The sequence below is a fragment of the Aedes aegypti genome, chromosome 2 (genome assembly GCF_002204515.2).
Source record: "Aedes aegypti strain LVP_AGWG chromosome 2, AaegL5.0 Primary Assembly, whole genome shotgun sequence".
In the NCBI taxonomy this organism is placed as follows: Eukaryota; Metazoa; Arthropoda; class Insecta; order Diptera; family Culicidae; genus Aedes; species Aedes aegypti.
In genome coordinates, this window is record NC_035108.1 from 21746073 (window position 1) to 21769060 (window position 22988).

The following is a 22988-nucleotide window of genomic DNA, read 5'->3' on the forward strand; positions in this document are numbered from 1 at the left end:
TCCTATAGGCAGCCCATCATCTTACCTAAAGTCTATTTTTCATAAAAATTTGTATTTATTTTCATTACAGTAAAATACAAAATCCAACCTGCAAGGTCCTCCCTTACAACAGTTTTGAACCCGTACTGTTTGGCTTCGAATTCTTTTTCAGCTTAAAGATTTATTATATTCGAATTCTTGCAATATATTTTTTTCTATCTTTATTAACGAAATTTTTAACCCTGGGTTAGTTCATCTCGAGACCAACGGCTTTACTTCCCTTCCGAAGGAAGTCGTCACTATAACTTTTAAAGTCATAAGTGACTATCTCGGGAATGGAATTCGATCCCAAGTCCTCGGCGAGAAGCTTCGCAAATTAACTTTTGTGCTAGAGAAAATGGATTAATTATTACTAGATATTTTGATCTGGAAAAGTGTTGGATACAAACGGAAGAACAAAAAAGGCATTCAAATTGATATGAATCACAATTGATTAAGAAATAAGAGCCCTGGACTCCTGGATGTTTCGGATTCTACATAACTTCAACAACTGCAATAGTATAGAAGTTCTGCTATTTTTCTCCAGTCAGTGCATGATTCCGTGGTGAACAAACTGGGTCAAATATAACATCTATCTCGCTATGGATACCTGACGTGGGAAGAGATAATTCCTATTTTAGAACCTTCTGACAATCTATAGTCATGCAACCGCACTTACCTTGTTCCAGCAGGTACAACCACCGATCGTACAGTACAATCGATTCAATCAGCGGGGCGAACATCAATCGTAGCGTGTAAAACTTGACCACCCGTTCCCAGTGACTCAAATCCGTCCTCACTTCCGTCGATTCAATTTCCGACTCCGGTAACTCAAGTCCCATTCCACTGGTTGCCTTTTCGCAGTACTGTGCGAAACTCAGGTCGCTCACCTTCGTACTACGCAATCCGGAATGTTTTAACTGGGGATGGAACTTGACGATGATTTTCTCCGCAGCCGCTCGAAAGGCGTGAACCTTCAGCTCTTCGTAATCGCTTCCCAGTTTGTTGCAATACTGCTCGATGGCATGGCAAGCAATTTCCCTTGCTTCGTAGCTTAAATGCAATCCACTTTGCTTGCAAAATGCACTCGTCGGAAATCCGAAGTTGGAACACTTGTCCTTAACTGTACTCAGTTTCATGTAGCAACAGCAAACAAGTTTGATGAATTTTGCTTCCGGGCACGATAGGAATAGCTTCATCAAGAAAACCGCAAGATCCCCGCAGGGATGCAATCCAACAAGTCCAAATTGAAACGGGACGTCCTTCTCCACGTTGAAGGCATCACGCACCATTTTAACAAACTGACTGGGGTCGATTTCTTCCAGATTCACCTTTTTGCTGAGATGAATGGGGTGGTGCATCGTTTCAAACTTCAACTGCCGCTTTAATCGAGAGGACAGCTCCTCATCCTTCTGTCTCGCCGATTCGATTAACTTTTGGTCCTGCTCGATACAGCATACCTTGAAGCCAAACCCGTAGCACAAAGTTCGTGCTAAATTGCCCTGCCCCGATCCAATATCGACCAAATGTTGCACATTTGTTTTTCGTCCGGTTCTCCAACATTGCTCACCAAACTTCTCAATCTCGTGGCGTTTTTTCAGCTTCACCGATTTGTTAAACAGCTTATGTTGCGCTTGAAATCTGGTTCGTTCTTTTTCCAAGGCTGCTCCCAGATTGTCCTCTTGGGTTGGAAGATTCCGTGTCAGGCAATACTTGCGAAACAAGACTCGCAACGCTAGAACAGACAATGGCCATACATGAGATTCTTTGTCTTGCGGAGCTTCGTTCAACAAATCTCTAAGCTTTCGTATATCGAGCCCATCGAAACATAGCTTCCAATTTGTTGGCAAACGCTCCCAGTGATTGTCCACGTAGAAATCCTGAATAATAAGGAATCGTAGTAAATATGTTGTGAATCTATATTGTTATCCAAAAATACTGACCAAAACGTACGAATCAATTAACCAGCTGTAGATGCCTACAATTCTGCTGGAATCTTGTAGTTTTTGTTTCAATTCTGCGATTAACTTATCGTTATTCATTATCATTAAGTGATATTTTTAGGATTTTTAATTATAAACACAACCAGACGATCCAGACTGGATTCAGACTCGGTCACCATTCACGATTGCCTCCAGTCAAAACAAACGTGCGTAAAACAGCCGAAAATGAATGAATGAACTTAGGAATAACGGGGCAACCCGAATGAGCATTTAAAGTCGCATACAAACCGCACGAAAGCTTTAAAAGCTTCGGCATCACTACACGGTGGAAGTTTTCTACTCAGTCGAAACGATGCCTCAATTTTTCAGATGGGTGAAAGGTCAATAATTCTCGACTACTTTTTCAAATCGACTTAAGTAACTTCCATACTATTTCGGGATAATTAATTGATGTGGAATGCACTTACTGTCATGAGTCCCAGTCATGAGAGACCCGTCTTTTCAAGATCAAGATCAAGATAATCTTTTGGATAATACGGAAATGTAACCCGATGGAAATGATTCGAGATGTTCCAGAACAACTGATTCAGGACTTGCTAATCTTTTATTTGGGGGATCCAAAATGACGAAACAAATTTTTCAGGCAACTTCTGTTAGCCTTGACCGTAGATCTAAAATACAGTGGCTCGTGGGAAGATGCCGAGTCAAAGTCTTTTTGTATTTTCCCAATAAGTAGATGAAGAAGACGATAATCGCTGATGATTTTTATATAAAAAATCTAGCTTTCGCGTTTGTATTTTCCACACTTCCAAGCAAGTACACCTGGAGACAATTTTACCAGTTATCGAAAAACGCAAAAATACGTTTTAGTTCAGTATGCCTGAGCACCAACAAATAATCATTTTAAGTAGGTATACCAAATTTGAATAAAAAATTGTAGAATTAACTTTTTTTATTTTTTTGTTCCTCATTTATTTTTATCCCCCTCGTACTACCCAAATGGTTAAGGACATAAAAGAACATTAATATTTGTTAAGCCTTATCTAAAATGATAATCTATTATGCATCATAATTGAAAATTATAGGTGATATCCACTAATTTAAAACTATTTTTGAAACAACGTGAATACATGATATTTACAATGCCAAGCAAGTGTATTTTAAATACAGTCAAACATATATAAGTCGATATTCAAAAGGACCATCGAGTCATGGAATAGAAATGCTTTGGAATGCTGTTTGAGCGAATCATCATAGTTACCACGAAATTTTGTTTCTAGTATGGTTCCATGAGCTGATATTAAAACACAGAACATCGACTCATAGAGGTTTCAGTGTATAATTGATTTCCCTTTACTTCGCTACACATCAGTGAAAAATTAGTAGTACCGAGAGACCGAATGTAGTACTAGAAGTGGTACCCATTTTGAGCCCGCCTACTATGTATTAATACGGACTGTGATGTGACTGTTATGCGAATATTTTCAAGATGGGACAACACAAGTGGAGTTTGTTTTTGTACAAGTTATGTACAAAGGCTACTTTTTTACCAGTTTTTATCGAGCTTCTGGCGATGTTGAGTTGATTTGTGCAAAAAACGCAAATCTGTAAAAAGTCAACATAGAAATATGAGCAGCGTTGGTCTATCGACCAGTAATTTAAGCATTGGGCATGGATGTCCTCGCGTCTATAGACGATATATGATTTTGATCGCGATTTTTTTTCTAAGTGTTGTTTCGTTTGTGGATCAGAGTTGGATCCTGAATGTTTTAATGTATTCTTGTTTTTATTTAATGATACGAAAGAGCATGTTCTTGTAACTACTATAGTAAATTTTCCAGCTTAACCCTTTGGAATTTTGTATATTTTTCGTAGCTCGGAAATCAAAATTTTATTTTTGGCTTAAACCTTAACTCATTACATATATGCGTGTGTGATTTTTATGACATTTGAAATTTTTTGTATTTTTCAAAATTGTTTGAAAAATTGTATTCTTATATAACCTACAGATTCCTGGGATTAATTTAACGTGTTATATAAAAAATCGTACCTTATATATTTTTGTTGAATGAAACTATCACAGAAGAAGAGCTTGGTGGTTTTAAAATAATTTCAAACCTGATTTTCCGTTAGTTACACGCAAAATAAAAAAAAAAAAATTAATATTTTCAAAATTACTGTAAAAATTTTATTTTTTATTATTGCTAAAAATTAGTAACTACACGCAAAAAAAGTGCGGTAAGAACTACCAATTTAGGGGGTTAAATTAAGCGCTCGCATCGACAATTTTCAGCAGACCAGAAATGCGCTTGATTTTACTATGTCTGTAGTTGAAATTAGACTGGTGAAAATGATTTCAGTTGGATGTACCAGTGGGATGTACCGCAAACATAATAAAATGGCATGCAATTCTATAATAGTTTTAAGAATGGGCGTAGTCAGCTAAAATAGTATTTTTTACCACAAAATTTTTTTCCCGTGTAGAAAAGGCTTGAAAAAATAAAAAAGGATGGGGATGTTCAAAAATAAAAATTCATAGATTTGGAAATAAATATAAATCATTGCCCAAAACGTGTTTAGAACGATTTTAGATAACTGAAAATTAAATATAGAGATCGAAAATGAAAATTTGTGTATTAGATGGTTAAATAACCGCTATAACAAACAACAAAGCAAGCTCGCTCACAATCGTATGTCGCAACTTTTTCGAATGGGGCTTGCACAAAAATGTACCTCTCCCTTTCACTCATTCATGAAATTTGTAAACAACAAGGCCAGTAAAAGTCAAACTCCCATGCAAAATCAAAACAGTGCAGAGGCATATAGGGATACAATCAAAAGCAAAATTGTCATGACAATCACAGGGCGCAACATTGTTGCAACCTTTTCAACTCTCGATTAATCAGTTATTTTAAACACAAAACCAAATTTGTTTTATGGATCTTGTTCGATAATGTACCAACTCTGAGAAAGTTCTCGAAAATTGCAATGCGAAGCCCAGAAAATCGCTGCGCTCGTGGTGATCGATAATTGTCATATTCTGTTCAAGTGATGATAAACTGATGTTGCGGAATAAAATTGTTGCAACAAGAAGAGAAGATGACAATGTCTTTGTTGTTGCGTGTTGGATGACAATTGATTCACTGATCGTTATGGACCAATGCACGAGTTCACTAATTTGACGTTTGAGCGGTGCGGAATTCATTAGTTTCCATGGTCACATAAATAACACGGCACCGCTAAAACGTCAAATAATAAACCCGTGCATAGGTCCATGGACCGATGTACGAGTTCAATAGTTGACGTTTGAGCGGTGCCGTTTTATTTATGTGACCATAGCAACCAGTGAATTCGGCACCGCTCAAACGTCAAATTAGTGAACTCGTGCATCGGTCCATAGACTCATAAATTTATATCAGCTTGTGTACGGTAGAACCAGAGGGGGTATACGCAACGAGGTGCGCCTACCGTTCATATTTTGTGGGTGTGTTCGTGTGGCTCACAACGCTGCTAGACATCCCGCTGTTGGAGTGTTGAAAAGCATCAGCATTTGCTACCTGTCGTGGCCCGCGTTTTCGACCTGTGCTGTTTGGGCCGGCCCGCGTGAGAAATGATGCTGTTTGGGCCGGCCCGCGTAAGAGATGATTGTTAGGCGAGCTTTGTTTGTAGTTGACACCCACCCTGGGTAGAACCAATGACTGCAGAAAATTATTTGCGTGTGCGCTTCTGGTAACCGAGCTTTTTTGAGACCCCTCGTTGAAAGACAAAAAAACGTCAAAAAGCTTTTGCCCGTCAGAAAAGTTTCGTGCTGTTGTTGTTCGTGCAACGAGCGAGAGAAACGTCAGCCTAGCGATCCCGCATAAACACATGAAATTCTTCTACTTGTACTCGTACAGCTGTATAAAAATCGAAGTTTTTATCGGATTTATGGATTCCGTCGTCGTCGTTGTAGTGAATAATCGGTCGTCCGGATAGCGCCACACTAGAGTGTATTACGAGGCAGTGTTTCTCTCGCATTCGGTTCAATCTGGTTGCTTTTGTAGAGGTATTTATGAAAATGTAAATTTCCGACCCATCCATTCGATGCACAGTGGTTCAGATTGTGAAAAAGCTTGAATGCAATATGGCAGTAAAGAAGCAAACAATAATTACTGATTTGAGTTGACAGTTGAGAGCCTTTTTATGACGTCCGCGGGTTCGATTCCCAATCGGGTTAGGATTTATAAGTCATACAAATTTCCTTGACTTCCCCGAACAGAGAGTATCTTCATAGATGCTCTATGATCAGGGAAGCGTGCCTAGAGAGCTGCACGATAAATAGGGACGATAAGTAGGACAGGGCAAGATGGGAAACGCAGTTTTGCGACTAAGATTTTTACTAAGCTTTTTGTTATATACTATGCTATGCTTGATTAAAGCTATTAAAAACAATAAGCAAGCAGAACTAGAAAATATAGGTAAATTATCATAACACATGGAAATATTAAATTTTATTACAGGTCGGACTCGATTATCCGGAGTATCGATTTTTTTTTCATTCCGGATAATCGAATTACAAAGAAAAAAATTGAAATCTTCGATAAAAGAACTAAAATATTATATTTTTTCGTTTTATTTATATGATGCGGTGGCGTAGCCAGAAATTATTTCTAGGAACAATAGGGGTTTTTAAAACATTTGTTTTTATCAGCATACACAAAAAACACTTTTTTAAACCCTTCTTTTCTTAAATATGTTCAATGCAATAACAAATACAGTGAAACCTCCATGAGTCGATATTGAAGGGACCATCGACTCATGGAAATATCGAGTCATAGAACACGAATCCTTTGAAAAGCTGCTTCTAGGGACCATCACAGTAACCATGAAATTTTGTTTTTAGTATGGTTCCATGAGTCGATATCGAGTCATGGAACATCGACTCATGGAGGTATCACTGTAATCTCTGATTTATTCATAAAAATTGAAAAACAAGAACATAAAAAACAAATTCCGGATAATCGAGTCACCGGATAATCGAGTCCGACCTGTATAACAAATTATCAGAACAAAATAACAATATATTGCCCAACATTATGATTTCCTGCTAAAGTTCCAAACAATTTGAAGAATCTTTTCATCACAAATATTTTACTGTACCGTATTGAATTTTGGTATGTTTTACAAGGGGGGAATGAACACAGAATATGAAACCCAACAAGCATTTCTGGTGAATAAGAGTTAAATAAATTAGTAAGCCATGTCTTACTACACTGCACAAAATATTCACAATCAAGAATGCAATACAAAATACTAACTGAACACGATAACATAGAAACATTACTTAACCAAGCCGGCGCTAATAACTATCGAGAAATTCAAATTCAAAATTCTTTCATACAATAATAATAATAATAATAATAATATAATAACTAACACCAAACAGAGCGATTTTTCTCTTTGACAGTACAACTACAGTAGTTTACCGACTAAATTGGATCGGTACAATCTATTAATTAACCGAGATTTCGATCGCATTAAGTAAATTTAAGGGACGATGGAGATGCCCTAATCATATGCTTCACGATTTGACAACACTTGGCAGTATAGACTTACAAAAGTCTCGCCATCAGAGGAGAAGAAGAAGAAAAAATAAATTATTCCAAAGATTACTATAGCTGAATAAATTGCTGGTACTTGAGAACTTATTTCGGAATAATTATAATACGCTTCCAACCATTGAATAATTGCTTTAGTTGATCCTTATACTTTTCTTCCACTTCTTGTAAAACTTGAGAAATGATTTCTATAAGGTTTAGGGTTACCATCCGTCTTGATTTTGAGATTCTTACCATGGAATGTTACTGATTGATTTTCACGCTTAATGGATTTCTGGCGAATTCTCACGGGATCTTAATGAAAACATAACGGAAGCTTAATTGTGAAATTCCTTAAAAGATTTGTAGCAGATTCTATGAATCTGCCACGATTCGAAGGCATCCTAGCGACATTTTCTTGTACCTTCAATTTTCGTAAGTTTTTTAGATTCTGTGAAATATTCTTCATTGTTTTCTTGATTCTTAGTAGTTTCCTACACACCTAATTTCGGAAATCGATTTCGGTAAACGGATTTGCCGAGAACCAAACAGATGATATCTTGGTGATTGTTTACCGAATCTCGGTAAAAATTAATTTTTTACCGAATATCGTTAGCGTTCGCCGGGTCCTTGGCAAAAATTTGGATTGCTGAAATCTCGGTAAAATAAGTATCGAGAGTATTGAAAAATACCGAATTCTCAGCTGTTGGGTTCTCGGCGATTCGTTTTGCTGAGGTCGGTGAAATAATTTAAGTGTGTAGCGAGATCTTTATTAGACCCTGGCGAGATTATTGCAGAATTGCTTTGGATATCTAAATGGATTTTTTGAGACCCTCGGTAAATTCTTAAACGTTTTCTGTTGGTGGATTCCTGTCTAGATGCTTGATGACATTTAAAGCGACAGATTGGCAAACATAATTCCTACCGTAGTTTTTGGGAGACTTCAAGTGTTATTGTTTGAAAAATTTCTTGTAAGAAACCTAACAAAACGTGTGTCTTCAAAAAAGTTGTAAATAATTGTCTTAGCAAAAGGCTAGTAATATTTAAGAACAGCAGTTAAACATTGAGAAAACTGTACTTAACCCCACAATCTCTTTTTTTTTAATGAACAGGCTCCAAACAACTTTTATGAAATTTGCGTAGATTATTTATCAATTTTTTAAAAATATTTGTAGATATGCGGATTAGGGTCCAAGCGATACTTTGGGATTTTTATCAAGAGTTTTCTTAAAGATATGTCCATATTTTTTCTAAGAATATACTCAGGAAATTTTATATCATATTTTTCAAATTTTAACTTTTCATTATTTTGACAAAATACATTCAAAATAGTAATTTTAAAAGCTATCAGTACAATTTGGCAAATATTTGACCTGGATTGATACGGAGCGAAACAAATGTTTGGTATCGCAAAGATTTTGTCTAGAGTTTAAACCGATATTTGTCTGATCATTTTTTTAAATTATGATTTATCGTTTACAACTAACCAGCGAATTGAAGTTTTAACAACTATCGGATTGCTAGCACTACATATATTTGGCAATTGGATTAAATGAACAAATTAAAGTGAAATTTGCGGAAAAGTTACACGTCTTCTCGGCGAGAATCGAACTCACGACTCCCTGATCACTAGAAAGGGCGCGTTACTCCTACTCGTGGACACAGAAGTTAACCTGAATTCGATTCCAACTCAAAAATCACGTGGTCCAATTTCGCAAAGCGCACCTTCGGAAGAATTCTATGTCCATCTAAACACAACGCTTTTTATTGTATATGCAATGTCTAGGTGAGAGCGCATTATTTATTAGGCATTGAAAGATGTAGCTGTTAAAACTTAAGACTCTATTTAGAGTAGGCCATTTGGCACAATTGATACAGCAGTTTTTTGCCGAATGGACAAATATTCTTGAAAAATTAAAACGTCTGTTTATCCATTTTGTCAAACATGATAAACCGAACCTTCTTGTTTTTCTTGATTTGCTAGTCAATCGTGTGAAGCTCAGAATCGTTGTTGGCAAGCGGGAGCACCACGAAGAACCTTGCATTCCATTCTGACATTACTATAGGAGTGAGGCGTCGAAGTTGTGCCATGCCTACTAGATCGTTTGATGTCCGATCCGATGTCACATTCTCGGAGTTCTTTCAACAGGCTTATGATTGTCAACCATCATAACAGGGTTGGAAGACAAGATCTATGACAATGTTCATTCAGTACCACACATCCTCCCTCTTCTCAGGAAAAAAAAGTTTGAAATGATGAGTTTTCACATCGTTTCCGTCATCACGAAAGCTTTCAGGAATTCAGGATGTATATTTCACATCGCTAAGAACTTCACCGATGTATACTGTTTCATATTTCAACTGTTCACTTGTACATGCGACTTTGAAACATTTTTCCGCTGTAGGATACCCACGCAATCAGAACGGCGTTGAAATTATTGATCGGTTGAATGTCGTGACATATATGCGTTCAACAGAGTAGTATCAGTGTTTGACTTTCATCTTGTTGTACATTCAATCCACCGTACTTTCACAGAAATACTCACTCAAAGACTTGTTTGACTGTTGTTACTTGTTTTGATATAACATATCTACTAAGTTACTAGCCATCATTGGGCTTACATATCTTATTCTATAGATACTGTTGCGCATGCATGTTAACATCACTTTTATTAGGAACCAATTTGTGACCACTGGTCGCGATAGCAAGTGTACACCACCATTACCATTACTTAGAGCAAATATACGACCACCAGTCGAGTTAACAACATCAATAGCAGTTACTATGAACAAGTATGCGACCACCAGTCGCGGTAGCAAGTGTACACCACCATTGCAAAGAACAAATATACGACCACTAGTCGAGCTTACAACATCAATAATACTTGCTAGGAACAAGTATACGACCACCAGTCGAGTTAACAACATCAATAGCAGTTACTATGAACAAGTATGCGACCACCAGTCGCGGTAGCAAGTGTACACCACCATTGCTTAGAACAAATATGCGACCTCCAGTCGCGCTAGCAATATCAATAACATTGATTGCTAAGAACATGTATGCGACCACCAGTCGAGTTAATAACATATTCATTGCAACCATCTGTCGCGTTAAAGACAACCAAATACCAAACCAAATGCAACCACCAATCGCGGCAATAATATTTTTTTAATTGCAACCACCAGTCACGTTAAGTACATTTTTTTGCATTGCATACACCAATTGTGTTAAGGGCATTTTTTCATAGCAACCACCAGTCGCGTTAAGGATATTTTTTTCAAACATGTTATTATTTTTTTTTTAACATGGCATTTATTTGGAAATAATAATGAATTAAGTAGATTTGAATAGTTTGGATCTCACCGGTTATCGACACAAAATTCACAAATTTCACCGATTCAGTATGCTTCACACCTAACTTGTTCGTTAAACATTACGGGATACACAATGTACTGAAGCAAATAGGAAAGAAAACAATCATGTGCATTATAGGTCAAATTTGACCAAAACATCGATAATACTGAATCGATTAAAATTCGATTCGTCCTTTGTATCGATTTTATTCAAATCGATTCGATTTCTTCACTCGTAAGCAAATTAACAAGAACAACGACTCAAAATAGGATCAAATGCCTTGTATTAGGATTTCATGTTGTTTCAACATCAAAAATCGATTAATTGGAACGAAAAAACTACTTTTGGAACACCAATTCAAAATCGCCCATGGTTAGGAATATTTGCACACACTTACATTCATTTTCACTCTATTTTATTTTATTGAAATTATTTTGTTTTTATTTGAAGGCAGGAGAGATAAGATATAGAAATGTGTGTATCATCACAGAAGAAACGATGAAATGATCACATACAACCAAAGCGAAGTTTTATTATTATTTATATAGAAATTTGCACAGTTGATAAATGTTACGGGAGTTTTTTTTCGATTGAAATTACTAATTGATAAGTTATACAAATTGATTGACGTCAATGAAAACCACTAATAACTTTAACACTTCACTTCTCTTTTGCAAAATCACATTATATTACTAATTATACTTAATTATACGATATTTTTTATACACGTTTTGTACGGATATGTTCAATTGACTTCTGCAAAAAAAAGTTCAGTTCCTAACGTTATTCTTTTTTCCGTTCAACCTATGCAGAAAATAGGTCCCTGATAAAAGCAGAATGCGCACTTCATAACTTAGATGAATCAGCTCGAAATTATTATAATCTTTGAATCGGATAAAATAGATGAAACACTTTCTATCACATTCAAATAATTCCATCGAAGCAATCTGTTTGAATTCAAATGCAAAACAAAATATTCACTTCAAAGCCTGCATCGCGCAACTCAAATAGTTGAGGTGATGCTGATGTTCAATAAGAGCAACAACAAGAACAGAAAGAAACATTGCTGCTTCAGCGAGTAGTGAAGCGGCTAATGCATATTAATGTCATATTTCCTCTTCAATCAGTTTTCTATTATTCATAGAAAATACCACATTGCTGTTTACTTACAGATGCCTTTTTATCAGATTCAAACTTCACTCCACAATCACTCTGAATACATATTTTCACACGCGGTTTAAGAAGCACTCGACACAAACACATTTCCTAGTGGACACTCCCGCTTGCTATCGAATCCAGGCTCTCCAGGAAAAACGAAAATTTATTTAAAACTCCTGGCAGGATCGCCAAATGTGAAGCTCAGAATCGTTGTTGGCAAGCGGGAGCACCACGAAGAACCTTGCATTCCATTCTGACATTACTATAGGAGTGAGGCGTCGAAGTTGTGCCATGCCTACTAGATCGTTTGATGTCCGATCCGATGTTACATTCTCGGAGTTCTTTCAACAGGCTTATGATTGTCAACCATCATAACAGGGTTGGAAGACAAGATCTATGACAATGTTCATTCAGTACCACACAAATCGGAAGAAAACTACTTTTCAGTTTTGACAACATTTCGATTCTAACTAGAGCCTTAAGAGTATTTGAAACAGTTTGTGAAAACATATATATTAAAAAGTTGATGAGCTTCTGAAGAAAATTTCAACTTTTCTGCTCATATTTGCATAGTCGACGTAAGCGCCACTGACGTTTTCAGCATATGTTTGTCGTTTTATCAACTATTAACAAATAATTTAAATGGTTTTCCTCGCAGTTATCTAGATGTGAGTTAGGACAAACGCCCCATCGATATAGAATCATAGTAGGGAGACTTACGGCTTCGGCACCATTCGACTATTATCGGCAATCAAATTTCAAACGTCAAATACACAGTATGTTTCTATCAAAATACATCAATGAAAACATTCAAATGATTTTTTGTTCTGCCCGCTTCCCGCAGACAAGATTTCCAAGACTAAACAAACAATATTGCCAGAGATGTCATCAATTCAAATGAACACGCCTCAAATTGCGACTGATTTGGAGCTGCCGAAGAGATTCACCAGCAGTTGTTATGGGAAAGTTGCCGAAGAGAATGAGGTTGCCGACAATAGTCACACTGACAAGAGATGTTCGCAGCGTTTTAAAAACCCTTCCAAAACAAGGGTGGTACTGGCGGCTCTTTACTGCTATCCCGACGTGTCGCTGGTTCTAAAAAGTAAACAACCATACAAAATTCCGACCAAACAATGGTGAAGGTATCAATTTTCTCGAAAACATCAATTTTGGAAATTAAGCCGAATTTGCTGATTAAATAGCAAACAGCGCACTGCAGTAGCACATAGAAAATAACTGGTTTCAAACAATATTTTTCAAGCGCATTGATTACCTGTAATTTTGCGAATAAAATTTTTCACTTTTCCTTTTCCAGTTAAGCCTTAAAACTGGTTCTGGACTTAGGTGAGCGGCTTTTCAATTTTACTCCCATTTGACAGCCACCCTCCACCCTTGTTCCAAAAGCATTTTGGCAAGTCTGTCGGTGTGAATCGATAGAGGATTGAGCAACGCATAAATGTAAACAAACAAACACGGAATTTGTCTGCTGACGTCCGAGAAAATTACAAAAAAGCGCGGCATCGGCTTAGACTGCCGAGAATACGTAAGTTCCCCTATTTGCCAACATACGCTTAATAAGATGGTTAGAATGCTAAATTCTTTCAACTGAGAATGGTCTGGTGTTTTTTATACCACTACTCAGCTTTTATCGCTTCATTCATACAAATTTTCCTCTTTCAAAAATCAAATGTTCAAAAGCTAATAAAATTTAGCTTTTGAGCATTTCATCCACTCATTTTATCAATTTGAGTAAATGCTCAATAAAAGTATATGCCAGGTTGGTTTGAGTGAAGTAAAAGCTTAAAATGCTCGGATTATTAATACGACGTTTTTTAAATGATAACTTATGTGTATCTTCTTGAAAAAAATGTACTTATTCGATTCAAATTAACCAACTTAATTTTCTGGAAAACGGCTGGAATTTCAGAATTTTTATTTCACATTAAGTCACGGTACATTGCGTTAAATTTTAAAATGAATTGAAAAAGGCCCCAAGTCTTTACTAAGACTAAAGTGTTTCAAATGATTCGACTGAGAAAGTGAACGATGGAAGTGTCCAATAATTCCAATTTTTGAGCAGCTACAAACCATTGAAAATTAATATATATTTTCTTTTCCCGTTTCACCCTGCAGTCATTCAAGACCACTGTGCACGGCGCGGGCTTATTTCGATGTGTCGGGTCGCGGACATCGCCGCGAGAGGCCAGCCGCACCAACATACGCATGTATTTTATTCGTCGTTTCGATCTTGCCATCAGCGGAGGTAGACCTAGCAGAGCAGTTCAGCAACCAACCAACCAAATCATCAACAGCAAGAAGTGAGTGAGTGCAAAAATCTCGTAGTTTCTTCGAGGTTTGGATTTGCCATCCTTACAGGCAGCGATAGATAGACGACTAGCAGGATCTTGTTGGTCAATCCGAACATTGTTGGTATAGACAAAGTTTCGTGCGGTGAAACTTGGTGACCGCGAGTCGGGTCAGCTTTTGCATAATATTTTTGCGAACCACTGGGACAAGAAGGGGTGAAAGGAAACACTTTCAGTTCGGTGCTCTCGCGGATAGGTGATAGTGAAGATAGACGATAGGTATCTGTGCGGTGTGACACAAACGACTAAGTCCAAAGAAGTGCCAAGCATAGTTTCGGTTGAAGCGTAAGGAAGTCTCAGATCCAGAAAACATCCCACACGTCGTCAACCAACGACGTTTGGATTGGTCCGAGTTCTGAGGGTATTCCAGATGGAGTGAAAGAGACAACAGACGCAGGAGATTTTTGCCTTTAGTTGGGTCCAGGTCGGTTGGCAGGAGGTCGTCGTCGTCGGTACAAGATACCGCTTATACGCGTCAATCAGCGACGACAACAACAAGCCAGCCAGCCAGGCGAAAGGGACCTCCACAGGGGCCTAGAAGAGTGAGTGTGGAATTGACAGCATAGCAGTGCAGTGGATTTTTTTTTATTCACGGTCCCACCACACTAGGAAGCCCAACAAGATTGCTGTATCGATTGGGTGCAGAAAAGTTGAAGGAAGAAAAAAAATACGCAGGCAAAAATTGATAGCGCAGTGATAATGGAAGAAAAACAGTGACACCCAGAGACCAAGGCAGTGCAAGAAACCCAAGCAAAGCGGAGAGCGAAAACAGCGACAACAAGGAAAACGACACCACCAGAAAAGAACAGAGCAAGCAGGCAAGAATATGATAATGTGATGATATAAGACAAGAAGTTCCAGTTTCGTTTTGGCAAAATCGTTCGTTCTGCTTCTTCTGCGGTGCTCTGTGTGTGCGAGCGCGTCTATTGGATTGTGGCTGATAAGAGAGGTAAGCAAGCATCTTTCTGTGTGTTTTTATCGATTGTATCGATTTGTTGATAGGACGTTGGTCTGAAAATGCTTTTATTTGGTAGAAACAGAAAATCAAGTTTTACGAGATGGAGAGAGAGGGAGCATGAGCTCAGCAGGTAGGAGAGAACATTTAAAAAATGCAAGAAGATTTGCCGGAAGGTCGAATATTGATGGCCATGGTATTGCGCAATTTCCTCATTTGAAATCAGCTCAATGGAGATATTTGTCGCACTGAATTCTTAACAGGTTTTGGATTTTACGTTTCGCACTTTCTTTGGATCCATCTACTTGTGGATGGGGATTAAGTGTAAACCTGTACAGTCATTAGGAGAATATTTGTCTGTTTGGTCCACTCTATTAAACACGTCTGAAGCTTATAAACTATAAACTGTACTGTATCCACATAAATAATGAAGGCGTTATCAATTTAGAGATCGAATTACCGTAAGGACGTCATCCACCGCTCATTCAACAGCATTTCAACACGTTTATTTGCATCAAAAAAAAATTTGTTTTAATATATTTTTCATCTATTTATGCGTTGGATGTAAGATACCGCTTTGATTCATATTACGGGCACCTAATGCCTCAGCGAAGTATAACTCATCAAAAAGCATGTACAATAAATCATTCTGTATGATTCTACTGCGTTATCGAGTCTTCAAAACACTTAACTTTCGAATAGTGGGTGAATATTTTGGTTCTGCAACACGAATAATTTTAAATAAATTGAAACGTGTGGATTTTTCATGATTCTTATTCCGGGCGCTTCCTCACTTTTGCCTCATATTGATTCGAATTCCAGACAACTCATAAACTCAAGGGGGCCGTCTTTAGCGTTCGCAGCTACGAAGCAAAGCCATGCTGAAGGTGTCAGGGTTCGATTCCCGGTCGGTCCAGGATCTTTTCGTAATGGAAATTTCCTTGACTTCCCTGGGCATAAAGTATCATCGTACCTGCCACACGATATACGAATGCGAAAATGGAAATTTAGGCAAAGAAAGCTCTCAGTTAATAACTGTGGAAGTGCTATTAGAACACTACGCTGAGTAGTCGGCTCTCTCCCAGTGGGGACGTTTATGCCAAGATGAAGAAGATGATTACCTCCAACAGGATATCTTTGGAAATTTTACACGAGTTTTGTAGAGGAATATTTTTCGGTATAACCTATAATTTGGATTCTAGGTGAATTCTTGTAAAAATGTTTTGTGGAATCCCTGTAAGAACATCTGAAGGGCTTTCTTCTTTTTAACGGGATCACCGGTGGAAGATCTGACAAATCCTTTGATGAATTTTTGCTGACTATCTTGCTGATATATTTTCAGTCTCTGTCTTCCAAATGCAAAAAAAGGCAATAAAAAAATAAAAATAAAAACAGTTGACAACTGTGGAAGTGTTCCGCTAGGAAGTAGTAAATCTTCTAATTCTAATTCTTACTAAAATTTATCTTGATGTAGTTTCACTTGGAATTGAAGATCAGCATTTTTTACCAGTCTGATAAGATTACAATGCAAAATCCTGCAAAAATTCTGGTGGAATTTTATAGGGATTTCCTGTACGACTTGCTTGAAATTCTGGCACGATTGTAGACATTTTTGTGTTATTCTTCACTTTAGGCATCGGAAACAATCTGTCAAGGATCTCGCTAAGAATTTTGCCAAAAATTTTGTTAGTATTGCATAAGAAATCAGCCAATCTTTTCCCTTGAGATCCAATTAAATTCTAGCATGAAATAGGATTTGGCTCTCATCCTGAATTCACCGAAAAAGAAATCAGAAACTCATCGAGCATCCCTAAAAAAATTTCTCACATACAGTATTGGACAAAACATTTGATACTTTTTCGAGTTTCCATACAAAATGGTCAATTTTGGAGGCTTTAATCTCAGTTACTTGTGGACCGATTTGAATGAAATTTTCACAGCATGTCAGACATACCTTGAATTTTAACATATATTTTTTAACGGTTTGACTAAAATGAAATGTTTACGAAAAATTATAAACGATTTATCTGAAAATAGGAAAGCCCTACATATAAACTGTCTTCAGCAAACTTGTTCATATTGTCTAAATCTACATCTTTGCTGAAAACATCATAATAATATTCCTTCAGCTAAAATACGTAAAATATACAAAAATGTCAAAAAATCACTTTAGTCAAACTGTTATTGCTGTTGAACTCGTGATTGGAAAAATCTCTCAAAAATATATTTTAATATTATGTTATGTCTGGCGTGCTGTGAAAATTTCATTCAAATCGGGCTACAAATACCTGAGATCTGAGCCTCCAAAGTTGACCATTTTGTATGGAAAATCAAAAAAGTTGCAAATGTTTTGTCCAATACTGTAGACTACTACAATATCGAACCTATCCCCAAAATTTTACTTTATTTTTTAGAAATGAGACAATGAGATTGGCCAACATATCTGTAAAAAATCATGCTAATAATCGGCTAAATTTATCCCAGTTCAAAGTTATTAAACTCTTCTTATAACGAATCCAGGAAGACGGGTGGTTTTAGAAAGTATGTTCCACTTTTTCTTCCAACACTGCTGTTGGAATGGGATTAGTTGAATGATCACATTTGAGATTCCGTAGAAGTTTTTCTCCTTATGGCTATTGTACGTAGATAAGAATTTGGGACCACGATAACAGTAGCGGTAGAATCACAAGTTTTCAGCAAGACCATGCTGTGTGTCGCGGGTTCAAATCCTGCCGGTCAAGTATATTTTCTAGACTTCCCAGCATACTGTTCGTGCTTGCCACACGATGGACAAATGCAAAACTGGTAAATTGTCAAAGAAAGCAACCAGTTAATAACTGTGGAAGTGCTCCTAAGAATACCACCTTTCTTCGGCACATTCCTTGGTAAGGCACATTCTAAACTACCGTCAAACAGGGCTTCTTTTGACATTATTTCCACATTCTTCAACTTTGAGGGTTTGTAGCTCTACGAATTATGGATAGATTTCGATAATTCTTGCATGTATCTAAGTTCTATATGTACGTAACAAATGTGCAAAATATGAAGCAAATCCATCAAGAAATAAGAAAATTGCTTGAATAGCGAAAAATATGTGTCCTTCAAGACAAAAATGGGGCTACTTTGGACACTTTTGGAAAGCAATACGATTTGATAATAAAATGATTATTTCGCATACATTTTGAACTAATTTTATAGATTATCGTCTATTATGATGTTGTTGAACGTTTTTCGTTGATAATCATAAAAAAGAAAATTGTAAAGCGCGAGAAAATACACATACCTATATAACACTTTTCCGCAAAACATGCTGTTCCTAGTTTTTAATTTCCAGTTTACTTCATTTAAATTTCAAGTTTACTTCCTTTTAAATGAAATTGCCAGCTACGAATGCTTGATTGTTTAAGTTGTTATAAACGAATGATGCAACTACCAAGTACTGCGACGATAAATAAGATCTGATTAATAATTATTAACATTCGTTCTAATTCTTAACGGTATATGAATGATATGTAGCAGGATCTAATTAATTCCTGTAACTAAAACTATTTTTTTATTTAAAGTGCAATGCATTAGGAATAAGAATAATGTTTCGCAAGATCGTAAACAATTTAAATTTTACTTTTGTTAGTAGTATTTTGAATCTCAATAGTTTTTAGATGGCTTGAAGGTAGTTTTTTCGTAGATGGAGGATGCAATTGCTTTGTACTACGAATTAATTAAAAATATTACCGAGATTTTTTTAAGGAATATGTTGTGCGTTTACTATTTATACGTATTAAAATATATATTAGAGTGCTTCAAAAAATCGTTTTTGCTCCACACCGCTCATCAAGATCAAATTCTGAGTGTCCTCCCAAAATTTGAGCTCATTTGGATGAAAACTGAGACTGCACAAGCCCTTTGAAGTTTATATGGGAATTACTATGGGAAATGATAATATATTACTCCCAATCATTGGAAAAAGCGAATTGCTACAGTTTATATTTGACAAAATTGCAAACTTAGGGCTTAATCAAATCAACCATGTAAAAAATCAACAAAACTGCTATCTTGATCTCTTGCTAACGAACGTCTCTGATGACTTTTGTGTTAATAAGGCATTGACTCCTTTTTGGAGAAATGAAGTGTTTCACACGGCAATAGAATTTTCTCAGTTTATTTCTTATACAGATTTATATATTGACAATGAATTTGAGGAAGTATTTGACTATAATTCAGCAAACTATGACAACATTAGAAATAAATTAAATAATATAAACTGGCAATCGATTTTGAGAAGTAGAGATGATGTAAATAATTCAACTGAAGTTTTCTACAATTGTTTGTTCAAAATCATATTAGAAGAAGTACCAAACATTAAAAGAAGGTGTAATGGTTTTTCAAGACATCCTGTCTGGTTCAATAAAGAAATAATAAATTTGAAGAATCGTAAACAAAAACTACATAAAATTTTCAAAAATCATAAAAGTCAAGAAAATTTACAAGTATATCTGAACATGAGCGAACAGCTTAATTCAGCAATGCGACTGGCATATGAAAACTACAACTCCAAAACTGAGCAAGAAATCAAAAACTGTCCAAAAAATTTCTTCAACTATGTTAAATCTAAACTGAAATCCAATAACTTTCCTTCTACAATGTATTTTAATGATAAGGTTGGCCATACCTCACAAGAAATATGTAACTTATTTTCAATTTTTTTTCAAGAAGTTTACACAACATTCACTGAAGCTGATCGTGATTATGAATATTTCGATTTCCATCCTGAATTTCCTAACGATGTTGGTATCAGTCATATAAATGTTCATGAAATATTGAATGGTTTGAAAAACTTGGATGCAACCAAAGGTAATGGACCGGATGGAGTTCCACCAATTTTCATGAAGACTTTAGCAACTGAATTAACTACTCCTTTATTTTGGCTCTTCAATATGTCACTGGAGTCTGGAGTCTTTCCAAAACTGTGGAAAAGCTCATACCTTGTTCCCATTTTCAAATCAGGCAAATAATCTGATGTAGTTAATTATCGTGGCATTGCCCTTATCTCGTGCATTCCGAAGCTCTTTGAGGCCATCATAAATGAAAAAGTATTCATCCAAATCAAAAATAGAATAACTACATCGCAGCACGGCTTTTTTAAAGGGCGATCGACAACCACTAATTTGCTTGAATTTGTAAACTATTCGTTGAGTGCTATGGAAAATGGAAATCATGTGGAAGCTTTGTACACAGATTTTAGTAATGCATTTGACCGTGTTGATATACCCATGCTTATATTTAAACTGCGAAAAATGGGTATTGAAGCCAAACTGCTGGAATGGAACGAATCATATTTAACCACTCGCGAGCTAATAGTGAAATTCAAAGGAAATAGGTCAACTCCCATACATGCCACTTCAGGGGTTCCACAAGGCTCTCATTTAGGTCCGCTCTTGTTTATACTGTTTGTGAACGACCTGTCTTTTATTCTTGACAAACTAAAAGTATTAATATATGCTGACGATATGAAACTTTATCTGGAAATAAAAACTGCACAGGACATACATACTTTTAAATATGAAGTACAAATTTTCCACACATGGTGTCAGAAAAGTCTACTACAACTGAATGTAAAAAAATGTAACCTGATATCTTTTAACAGGAAAAGAAACATTCCTAATATAACAATAACTTTAGGCAATCAGAATGTTGAAAAATGTAATAGAATCAGAGATTTAGGCATAATTTTAGATTCAAAACATACTTTCATTGATCACTATAACACTATGATAAATAAAGCCAATAATATGTTAGGCTTCATTAAACGCTTCGCTTATAACTTTAATGATCCATACACAATAAAAACATTGTTCATTGCCTATGTTAGATCAATACTTGAATATTGCAGCATAATTTGGTCACCTTTTTCAACAGTACATGAAGAAAGGATAGAGTCGGTACAAAAACAATTTTTATTATATGCTCTTCGCAAATTAGGTTGGACTGAATTTCCATTACCATCTTACAAAGCTAAATGTATGTTGATTGATATTCAAACACTAAGATAGCGTCGCGAATATGCTATGATTTCATTTATAAACGATATTGTTTCTCATAAAGTTGATTCACCAGAATTATTATCTAAATTAAACTTTTATGTACCATCAAGACGTTTACGCCATCGAGAACTATTTGCAATCAACTATCACCGTACTAATTATGCAAAATTTGGGCCAATGAACCAAATGATGACTACTTATAATAAACATTATGATTTAATTGACTTAACTTGGTCCAAAGCGAAGCTAAAACAATACTTCCGCACATTATCTTAAGTAGGAAAATTGAATGTATTAGTGAAACTAGCACATAAGAAATTCTATGTAACGGTCTACAAACATGATTGACGACAATAAATAAAAAACAAGCAAATCATTCAATTGGTCATAGTGTTTGCTCATTTGATCTTAGGGATTAGAGCTATGTTGATACTGTGAGATACATTTTTCAGCTACAACTTTGCCGAAGACCGTTTTCAAATCGAACGCCTCAGTAATTAGGTATTGATATATATCCAGTCAAAAATTCTTCAGCAGTGCTCATTTAACTTCTAAACAGGCAACATTGCTGCACCTGGCGCGAAAGATAGCCCGCACAAGTCATGGCTACTGTGTTTAACTGCATATACACAGTGATGCCTGCAGAACAGCCCAATAATTATAGTCAAAGTTTTACAACTTATTCAAAAATAAATAACTTTTAACTGGGGCGTCCGATTTAAAAACGGTCTTCGGCAAAGTTGTAACTGATTATTGTTTCTCACAGTACCAACATAGTTCTAATCCCCAAGAGCACATGGGCAAACACTATGACCGATTGAATGAATTGCTTGATTTTCCCATAGTAATTCCCATATAAACTTCAAAGGGCTTGTGCAGTCTCAGTTTTCATCCAAATGAGCTCAAATTTCGGGAGGACACTCAGAATTTGATATAGAATCGAATGAGCGGTGTAGAGCAAAAATTAATTTTTTGAACCACTTTGATATATATGTTTTAAGACTATTAACTTTTTTGAATCTTTGGTTTACTTTTTTGTGTTGAAAATATATAAACAAACACTTTAAAATAAAATAAAAGTCGTAAAATTGAGACCTTTAATCAAATATTTTTGCAAAAAAAAAAAACAATTTTTAACATGAAATTATCACAAATTTCTGTGAAACATGATGATTTGATTGTTTTGTGACGCTACCAACAACTTTCCACGATATGTGAAAAATTCGAACAATGTTCACATAGTAAATGTTTTGTGCCTTGTGAATATGTGGTCGAATTTTTCCAATATATTTTCTTGTTTATCCTGTTATTGTTGATGTTGTTCCAAAAAAAATCATGTCTGGATGTAGAGTATACATTGGTTAATAAAAGTGCTGAAGACACAAAATAGCTCAGACTAATACAGCCATTCCATGAAAAACCGATTTAGTGGGTCACCGAATTTCGTGAAAATTTGCTATTTTGTTCCTTATCCGAAATAAGGATACACGTGTTTTTGGATTTTTTGATTAGGGTGACTATTTCCGAAATAGGGTGATCAGAAAAATCGCGATTTTGCAAAATTTTTATTAAAAAA

The 22988-nt window shown here is 36.0% G+C and overlaps 2 protein-coding genes across 10 annotated transcripts in view; one reads left to right on the top strand and one right to left on the bottom strand.

Moving 5' to 3' along the window:
• Nucleotides 1-530: 530 nt before the first annotated feature.
• Nucleotides 531-2204, bottom strand: LOC110675376 (protein RRNAD1-like). The gene is made up of 3 exons (XM_021840183.1): nucleotides 1962-2204; nucleotides 698-1898; nucleotides 531-628 (listed from the first exon to the last, which is right to left on the bottom strand). The coding sequence occupies exons 1-3, from the start codon at nucleotides 2064-2066 to the stop codon at nucleotides 552-554; spliced, it is 1383 nt and encodes a 460-aa protein (XP_021695875.1). The 5' UTR covers nucleotides 2067-2204; the 3' UTR covers nucleotides 531-551.
• Nucleotides 2205-5788: 3584 nt separating this feature from the next.
• The window catches only part of LOC5571277 (myocyte-specific enhancer factor 2), a 296538-nt gene continuing 279338 nt past the window's right edge, over nucleotides 5789-22988 (top strand). For 2 of the 9 annotated variants that reach the window (XM_021840195.1, XM_021840197.1), the window contains exons 1-2: nucleotides 5790-6006; nucleotides 14184-15365. The gene's annotated coding sequence lies outside the window, so the exon portion shown is untranslated. Of the gene's footprint in view, nucleotides 6021-14183; nucleotides 15366-22988 lie in introns of all 9 variants that reach the window. The other 7 variants (XM_021840196.1, XM_021840200.1, XM_021840186.1 and 4 more) reach the window with 6 other exon arrangements.